This window comes from Clytia hemisphaerica, unplaced genomic scaffold (assembly GCF_902728285.1).
Source record: "Clytia hemisphaerica strain Z4C2 unplaced genomic scaffold, Clytia hemisphaerica genome assembly, whole genome shotgun sequence".
Lineage (NCBI taxonomy): Eukaryota > Metazoa > Cnidaria > Hydrozoa > Leptothecata > Clytiidae > Clytia > Clytia hemisphaerica.
The window spans coordinates 387099-396702 of record NW_027103614.1 but is presented as its reverse complement, the minus strand read 5'-3'; the positions used below and the strand labels follow the sequence as shown (position 1 = coordinate 396702).

At 34.3% G+C, this 9604-nt stretch overlaps 1 protein-coding gene across 1 annotated transcript; it reads right to left on the bottom strand.

Annotated features, from left to right (window-relative positions):
• Positions 1-2427: 2427 nt before the first annotated feature.
• LOC136802228 (myc proto-oncogene protein-like) lies at positions 2428-6012 on the bottom strand. Its single transcript, XM_067058946.1, has 2 exons — positions 5332-6012; positions 2428-3187 (listed from the first exon to the last, which is right to left on the bottom strand). The coding sequence occupies exons 1-2, from the start codon at positions 5801-5803 to the stop codon at positions 2547-2549; spliced, it is 1113 nt and encodes a 370-aa protein (XP_066915047.1). The 5' UTR covers positions 5804-6012; the 3' UTR covers positions 2428-2546.
• Between the last annotated feature and the right edge of the window lie 3592 nt (positions 6013-9604).

Sequence of the window (9604 nt, the reverse complement as noted above, 5' to 3'; positions counted from 1 at the left end):
ACTCTTTCTGTACTTGTTTTGATCTTTTCCAGAAGAATTGGCGTGACTGTAACACATTTGGCACATTCGAAGCGCCGGCTTTTGTATTGGAGACACAGCTGTATCTGATAGGCAGGTAGCTCCGTGCATGCATAATGGACAAACCTTTCGCATCTTCTACATTGTAGCACATCATTGTCCTTCACAATCTCGTTCATGAAGCAGTTGTCAGGGGTGCAGAATCCATTATTTTGTTGAATTTCGATTTTTTTTGGTATTTCTTTAGTTTTCGCCATTTTGATGCATTTCGACGAGCACAACCAGCCAGAAAAAAATTTGACGTCAAAATGTCATCATGTCGTCATGTTTTTCTACAGTGATTAGATTGACACATGCGCGATAAAATTTTTATTATTTGTCTTCAGAGGTTACTATTTTCTTTGAAAACTTAAACTCTGATACTCAGGGTAATAGAAGTTTGTATTCATTGATTCTTGTTTGCAAGGGGCTTTTATAAATAAATTTGTTTATTTTGATTCAGAAAAGCTTTATTTTTGACATGAATTACAGTACGTGATTTTAGAGTGTTAATATATTCTGGTCTGTAAATTACCACGGTGGACTATCATAAATATTAAATATATTTTTTTCCCTCAAAGATAGAAATGCGATATGGCAAAAAAGAGAAAAATCCCAGCCAACCATTTTAGGGACAATTTCGATATTAGACGGGGAAAAAGATAGATTTTTAGGCCTTTAAAAATTCTGGTCTGTAAATTACAAAATTCACGATTACTTGGAAACTAATTGCCCGACCGACTTGAAATCACCCCAGTATTTAGACATTAGTAAGAGGGAGCTATAACTAGAAGTTTGAAGAAAAAAAATTAATCTGGAACATTTTACTGACCAGAAACCTCAAAATAGACTTTGGTCTGTAAAATACACGTTTTTAAAGAAATAATTTTTTTGATGGATGAGAAAGTTACCTGTTACTGATGCCTATGTCCAGTCAAAATTTCAGTGAAAAATATCAATATTTCGAGTAGATATTGCCAAATAAGTGAATTTTAGGGCGTTTCCATTCTGGTCTGTAAAATACCCAAAACGACATTTAAAAAATTGCCCCCTATTTTTTTGGGTTCTTCTAAGGTCAAATATCTCTAATCCGTTGAGAAAGTGCTTTTATCAGAAAAATCGAACGGAAATGTATTCTGCCCCCTACTATGTTGGATGAAAATGATGTTGGACATTGCGATGAAACGATTTTAAGGAGATATCCAACACCTTTCCAAAATTCATCCAACATTCGTCCAACATTTCAATTTCAATGTTGGATGAAATGTTGGAATCGTTTCCATCCAACATGGAAAATCATATTGGATGAAATGTTGGACTGGTTTGCCCCGGCCTTAAGTTGTTATATCTTTCAACTCGAGAATGTAGGTGAAGTTTGAATCAGACCTGAGTGGGAGATGTAGATTTGCATTTTTAAAAACATTGAATGTTTTCAACGAAATTTTGAACTCCCAAAATCCTTTCCCAGGGTTTAGTTTCATTACTTTTGATAGATAGGCTAATTATTTTGGTCCTTGAAGTTGACTCCCATTTTTGTTATATAAAGTAGGTTTGATTTTGTGGCTTTAAATCTAGTAACAGTAAAATGTTGAGCGGGTCTGGGACACGTCGAAAAAGCTCAAAATCTCGACACTAATCATCTCTTAGGTAGTACTTTCATTTAATACAAAAAAACAACAACAAAGTTTTATATAATTTGACAGACTTTATGTCGGGTTATGAAGGCCCCCAAATTGTAGGTCAAACATTTTCGTCATAGGGCCGTCTATACTATACTATATCTAGCTTAGATTTTAGAACAATAAATATTGCAATGAACTATTTTCCCCATTTTCTTTGTTCATTAGGAGTAAGAAAATACCCTATCATCATAACTTAATTCCAATAATTTCGATTTAGAGAGGATTTATTTTAAAAATGTTTCAATCAACTTCGATTCAGATTTTCGTTGGAAAAGATTATTTCAAGTTAAAATTTTATGTCTATAATAATATGCAAACGTACTGCCGGCTAATGGTCTTCAAAAATTATGATAATTTTCAGGTTTTTGTGATTTCAAAAATTATGATAATTTTCAGGTTTTTGTTATACAAGTATCATAGATTTCTAAATCTTTCTAAGAAAATTGAATTGAGGCGACCTCGTCCCCGTGTATCCCAGGCTTTATTTACGTTACTGATGGACGCTAAAGAATAAATAAGGTTTTAAGAAAAAAATGAAAGTTTTCATCCGTCAGTGTTCAAATTTTGCTGTTGGGGTTAATCTTCGCTGAAAATTGGTGTCTGACAGGATCTATAACAGTTCATCCCCATTGGTCGATTTTTTATAAGTACAGAGTAATGATGGTGGGCAATTTAGAAAACACGAATTGGTGAGGGAGAGAAGATCTCCTTGGTAAAATAAAAAGATTATGGTTTAGGTTAACACAAAATATTTTACAGATAGATACAAAGAATACAAAAGAGTCGAGCCAAATGTAAATGTTACGTTTAAGATGCTGCAGAATGCTGATGTAGATCAGAGTACTTCTGCTGCAAATCTTCGTAACGGTCAATCAAAGAACGCTTAATATGATTCAGGTTACTTTCTTCATATGTAAGGTGTTTTAGTTCCATTATAGCTTCCTTAAGAATTTTTACTTTCGGTACTTTTACGTTTCCTGAAATAGAGGGGAGCTCTTTGCGCAGATTTTGATACTTTTCACGTAGATTTATCCGTCGAACTCTCTCCATCATATTATGTTGCATTGAGGGATTGGACTTCCGCTTTTGCGGGCTCTGTTTTACATCAATCGGTGTTTCTTCTTTTTTCTTCTTTTTTGCTGTATATCTAATTTTGCTCACTTTATCCGTACAGTTTTTCATAGCTATCTCCTTGATTTGGTAAGGCATTCGATCAGGTGAAAGGTTACAAGATGATTGGTTACAAGATTTCTGATTGACACGTGTAGGTTCGTCAAAAAGATATTCTTTCATACGAGGAGTGGTGCAAGGTAGAGAGTGCTCGTTGACTTCGTTTTCCGTACGGTAAGGTGTGTGCAACGGAGATTTGTCATGAGAGTAAAAACTTTGGCCTGCACGCAGACCGACACAAGAGTGAGGTGAGAGGTCCACCACGTTTACTTCTTCATCTAAAAAGATAAAAGATTCTTGAAAAAATACAAACACACATTTTTTTATAACGTAAGAATTTCAAAACATTATTACTCTCATATGCCTAATAGACAGGAGGATGCAGAGGGTGGACAAATAAGGTAATTATCATAATTTATTGATTAAAGCTAGGTTTGTGGGACCTTTACAAAGGTTAGAGGTTGGAAAAAAATCGGAAAATTAGCATGCGGGGACGGGACGGGCGTTCATTTGACAACTTATCTGATATACGATGGCATATTGTTGACGGTCACTCACGCTAAAGCTCTAAGGTTAAAATTTGCCCGACCTTCAGTGAAAAGCGTGTCGTGTAACAAATTTCCGCATCTAGTACCAGATAATTAGGCACCTTTTAGAGTAAGACTTATTGAATGCTTTTAACTTTTTGGGTTTCACTGTGAGTAATTTCTGTACTTGGAAGGATATGCAGCTGCTACAAAGTAAGAAATTATACAAATTCGTTTCAGTAAGAGGGTTCGCGTAAAATCTCTTGTAACATCCCGCTTTCAATCCAACTGGGCGAAATAAGAGATTTCCATTCCTGGAGATTATTTAAAATATGATATTTCATATTTAATGATATTTCCAAATCTGAAATTCATTGACACATCATATTTTCAAGATATTTCATATTTTTGGAAATATCATATTTCCAAAAGTTGGAAACATTTTGAAAATATGATATTTCTGGATATATTTCAGATTTGGAAATATCATGAAATATGGTATTTCCACAAATGTAGAAAAGTCATATTTCCCATATTTACAAAAGTATATGGAAATATCATATTTTCAAGATATTTCCACGATTGGAAATCTCTTATTTCGCCCAGCGTCCATGTTTTATTTCAACCCTAATAATAAAAGGCTTTTAGGGGAGGTTCCCAGATAAAATCTTGAAGCTAAATAAAAATGTGGCCAAAAGAAAGTCCAAAGCTTTACACTTTTTTCATAAGAACCAGTAAAATTTTTTCTGAGACTCGGCTGCTCTTATTTTTTTGGCACTTTGACTTTAAGCCTCAAACTGTTCTTATTCATACGAAAGCATCCAACGAGGACCTTTTTTTAAATATCTGTTTCCCAGACATAGCCTTCCTGGAAAATTTGATCTGTTGGCCGAATATTTCAAAAATCTTATTCCTAGAAATGAAGATCTGTTTCTCCGCAAAACCTAAATTTTTAATCTCAAAGTATCTTTCCTAGAAAATTTGATCTGTTTCCACAATTTTCAGAATTAAAATTTTGATCTGTTTTCCCAAAAAATATATCTGTTCCCCTCTCCTGGAAATTTTCATCTGTTTCCCTTTCTTTTTGTTATTGATATCTGTTTCCCCCATAAAGTTCAATCTGTTTCCAATGCAATATCATCTTTTTTGGAAACAGATATCTGTTTCCCAATTTATTATGTCATCTCCTAGAAATTATTGATCTGTTTCTCTCTGATGACGTCATCAGCTGGAGCGGGGAAACAGATAGTTTTAAGGAAAAGGTCTCTCCTAGAAAATCGGATCTGTTTCCCCATTTTTCAAAAAAAGCCCTCTCCTGGAAAAGGGAAACAGATATTTCGGGGAAATGGGCTCGTTGGCTGCTTTAGGGTGTAATTGAGGGATTTTAGACGTTGCGCGTTTTTGTTTTTATACGAGCAAACTTTATAAGATCATAAGGCTTCGTTGACCAAAAAAATATCAAGAACAAGTTAAGAATACTTTAAGGCTTTGCATACTCTAAAACAACCGGTTTCATAGGAAAATAGGCAAAAATGCTCACAAAAAGGTGAAAATAAAAACATGTTAAGAACATTTTTAGGCTTGAAATCAAAAAAGTTAAAACATCCGAAGGCTTCAAAAATTATAGATGTTCTTTTAAAAAAGCTATTACCATTACATGTTTTTTCTTTTATAAGCATAACGTTTATAAGCATATGCAGGCTCAGTTTTTGGTACCTAAACAATGGCTCTATTGTTTGAGAACAATAGAATGCTAAGCATAATGCGAGCCTGATGTAGGGGCAGACACTTGCTTATAAAAAAAAAACATGTAGTTTCCCCATCGAACAGAAAAGGGATTAATATTTTTATAATTCAAACCCTCGGAAAAATATTAACAAAGAAAATATCCTTACCATTTTGGAGATTTGTTGAGTTTGGTGATATGTTTACATCTCCTTGCATTCGTATCTCTTCATCTGACGAGTGAAAACTTTCCGACGAGCTCGGTAAATCGTACGTGCATGGTTGGAAAAGTCCTTTTTTGCGTACGGATAAGATAAGGTCGGGAGGAACCAAATTGTAAGTTTGTGATGAAGGTAAACAGTTATTGTTGATATTGATTTCCAAAGATTCTTTGGTATCCACTTTTCTTGACCACATGCAATCTTGGCGTACTGACTTCTTGTAAACAGGTTGTGCAGAAGTGCTGGGATGTTCTGTGCTCCATGGGATCTCCTTCATCAACTCATCGACAGAAAATGTGGACGAAAACAGACGGAAATTCTTCAAAACATCAACATCATAATCCAAATAACGATCATCTTCCTCGCAAAATAGAAGCTGTGGCGGAGTAAGTGACGAAAACATTTTGCTCGATGTTTCCATCGTTCTTCAAAAGTGATCTTGCACAACTTGTATGCTTCTTGTTCTTGCTTCTAAGCAAAATAACAATCAATAAATTTCAACTGAGTTTGCGAAGATAAGTAAAAAGCAAATTATACAACCTGTTTACTTAAAGCTCTCGTTACACGTGGTGCGCATTGTTTTCACAGGAAGAAGCCTATTCTTTGATATTTGACATTCTAATAGCTCTTCATTTGGAGCGCGGTCACACCAAAATATAAGTTTAGCTAATGCTAAAAAGGAATCACCATTTTTGCTTATTTTAAGCGGCGCGTCGGAAAACTTCAATCAGCATTTCTAATAAGTCTAAAAATTTGTGTGGATAAAAATTCATTCAATCGAAATAAAATCTTTCCATTTAATTGTTTTTCTCTTGTGTGTGAATGTAAATGGCGTGTGCAAAAAAAGATGTGCACATCTTTTCAAAGTTTTCAATATTTGAAAAGTAAACACAAATCGCCATTTTCAATAGACCTATTTATTTAAACATAAAGGAATTCTTCTTAAACTACGATAAGGGGAGTTTCTAAACATCGACCAGAGATGGCGACCACGACCGACGACCACGACCGGCGACCAGATAAATTTGGGTTATCGAGTTTACCTGCTCTCTCCACCGTAGAGAGCATCCAAATCGAGTCCTGATGTGGCTTTCAAATGAACCACTGAGCACGTGGCTGAGAATTACTCTAGCTAGAGAATACTAAAAGTGACTTTTGACGTTACCAGTCATTTTCTAGACAAAGTGACACTTTTTGACAAAAATATTGACAGGGCAATTAAGTGTGATGCCTGTAAACTTTATTACACCAAATATTTTAATTGTACCGAATGAGATGCCTTTAGTATGAATAGATAGAAATTGTCAGTAGGAAAAAGCTGGGAAGGCCAGTTTTAGAGATATCAATCTCATCAATTATTCTATTGTCCTTACATTGTCAAAATGACTTATTTTGACAAAATAATGATCTGATGATCAAATATAAAGCTTCCTAAATAAATTCCAGCACAAATTTTGTCACTAATTAATTTGATGCCGAAAATACAAAAGGATAGAAATTGACACTCTATTCAAGCTCCAAGAGCGTTGAAATGGCTGCTCTACACGTTTTGCACGTGGCTTTATAATTACTGTAGGTGAGACAGGGGTGAACTTTACTCTTCAATTCGATAAATAAATGATCATAAGAGAAAGACTCTACGGTGGAGAAAGAGGAAAAACTCGATAACCCAACTTTATCTGGTCGCCAGTCGTGGTCGCTGGTCGTGGTCGCCATTTCTGGTCGATGTTTAGAAACTCCCTATGATAAGACTTGCTATCGAGCAAGTCTTATTTTTCGCTTATTAAAACAGGTGATTCCTCGGATTTAGGATTTTTTCTTCCATTTTTTCGAGTGGTCACATTAAAAAATAGATAAAAATATTTATTGTTATGACAACAGCTATATAAGCGGAGGTAAATCATTTGGTGTGACCGCGCTCTTGGAGAAAACCTTTTGCATGACACCTCTTTTGGAAGAGCAAAAGTAAATACTTCTTATAAGAACAACTCACTCCTTGCCAACAGAAGCAGAGTTTTTTTTAAATAAACTTTATAATGTTTTTTCAGCTAAGCAGCACCTTGTGTATGATAATGAAATTTATTATTACCAAATAAAAATAGAAAGAAGAAGAAAACAATTTCAGGATGAAAGGGATAACTATCAAAATATATCAATTACAACACAAACAAAGCCAACTGCAGTAACATATTAAAAAATAACACCAATTATGAAAAAAATAACAAGCCGGTGATCTCTCTGAGCATCAAATCCACACCATTCACACAATTCCTAACGTTTCACAGACAAGCAACAAACATAAAAGGAATTGGCAAATATATTTCTCCTTTCACACTTTCTCCCCATAGGGAATAATCATGTCGATTTCATGTCTCAAAGCCCCCTCAAAGAGAGCAGTGACTAAAGTCCACTAAAGGCTTTCGTAAGAGGAAATATTGTACACTTTTTTTATATAAGAACAATTTTATATATAAGGCTCAAAGTCGCCAAAAATAAGAACAATTTAAGAACAATGCCGAGCCTGAATTACTCAATTTCAAACAATTTAGGGGTTAAAGTAGTAAAAATTGGGTTTAACGCCTAAAATGCCTCAATTACACCCTATAACAAAAGAACATGATAAAAACGATTCGAGGCTCGGGTAACTTAACGCATGTCCCGGAATTGCATTAATTTTTCCGCCCCAGTTCCAGTCCCTAAACCATAACAAATATACATTTTTGGAAGCGTATAGTGGGGCCTATAGTCCCGCTGCTGAGATCGAAAAAAAATGGCTAGAAAATAATTTTCGTGACACACATCTTAGAACTAACTTTTTTTGGTGGAAACTCACGAATTAGTATATGTAGATTCCAAAATCTATACTATTGTCGAATGAAGTTAATGAGTTTTATTTCAAAACTAATAGTTTCACGCCGTTGAGACGATCATCAGTTGAAAATAAAATTTAAAAAAACTAAAGTTCGTTTTGAATGTTTACAAAGAACAATGTACTGGCTTCTTTTGACAACAATTGACGTCAGTCTTTCGAATCGTGTTTCGTGTGAAACTATTAGTTTTGAAATAAAACTCATTAACTTCATTCGACAATAGTATATATATGCTTCCGATTCCGATATGGTCAAGCACTCTTCTGATGAATGAGAGTTCAACTCAACAAGAAGTTAGATTCCAAAATCAAAAAGTTTCCACGATATTATCGTGCAAGTAACGAGTAGTTGGCGATTTTTTGCGTTTCCAGGCAAAATTGCATGATTTTTGGGGGGTCTTCAAATTAAAAGAAAGACCTATATCACATGATAGAGCTCTTCAAACTGAGCAAAAAAGTGTATTACACCAAAGTCCCAACTTCTCTAGATCAAAAGTTATGGGCCTATTTGTGGTCAAAATGTTTAATTTTGGGGGAAATTCCCTGTTTTTCATCAGTTTTTGACCACAAATAGGCCAATAAATTTTGGTCTAGAGATGTTGGGACTTTGACCTAATACATTATTTTGCTCAGTTTGAAGAGCTCTATCACGTCATGAATTTTAAGGCCTTACAACTTTGCCTGGAAACGCAAAAAAACGCCAATTACTTCGTTACTTGCACGATAATATCGTGGAAACTTTTTGATTTTGGAATCTAAATATACTAATTTGCGAGTTTAAGATGTGTGTCACGAAATGAAACATTTATCGACCTCAGCAGCGGGACTAGTATTTGTATTTGGATGTAGAATACCGGATTCGGTGTAACTTAAATTCTTTATCACATCAGTATAATTATAGATATCTTAAGAAAACCTGATTCATAAATACAAAAAGTTGAATATCTCGAGAAATATAAATCAAAACTTTATGAAATTTGGACCAGTGATAAAGTACATTGAGATGTTTCAAAATATGTTTTGAAAGTATTTCCCAAAATTAATGACGTCAACAGAAATTGCAAGATTTCGAATTTTTGCGATAAAATGCTGACATCAGCAAATTTTCAATCGTCATAAATAATGACGTCACAATCACGTTTTCTTAAAAAAGCTCAAATTCAGATGCGAAAAAATTTAAGGGCTCTGACCATAGTCCAAAAAGTTGATTTTGGTATTTGAACATAAAAGTTATATTTCAGGTTCCTTTAACACTTTTAACAAAGGATTGCCTTTATAAATTGCTTTTTAATCGAATCCCTTAAGAGTAATTAAGAATTTAATTGCAAAAATGACGTTATGAACTTTAAAAAG

Bases quoted from the DNA above. Each gene is read 5' to 3' on its own strand.
- LOC136802228 (XM_067058946.1), bottom strand. From the start codon at position 5,803: ATGGAAACATCGAGCAAAATGTTTTCGTCACTTACTCCGCCACAGCTT. The intron at 3,188-5,331 runs GTAAGGATATTT...TTATCTTTTTAG, and splicing joins CTCAACAAATCTCCAAAATG to ATGAAGAAGTAAACGTGGTG.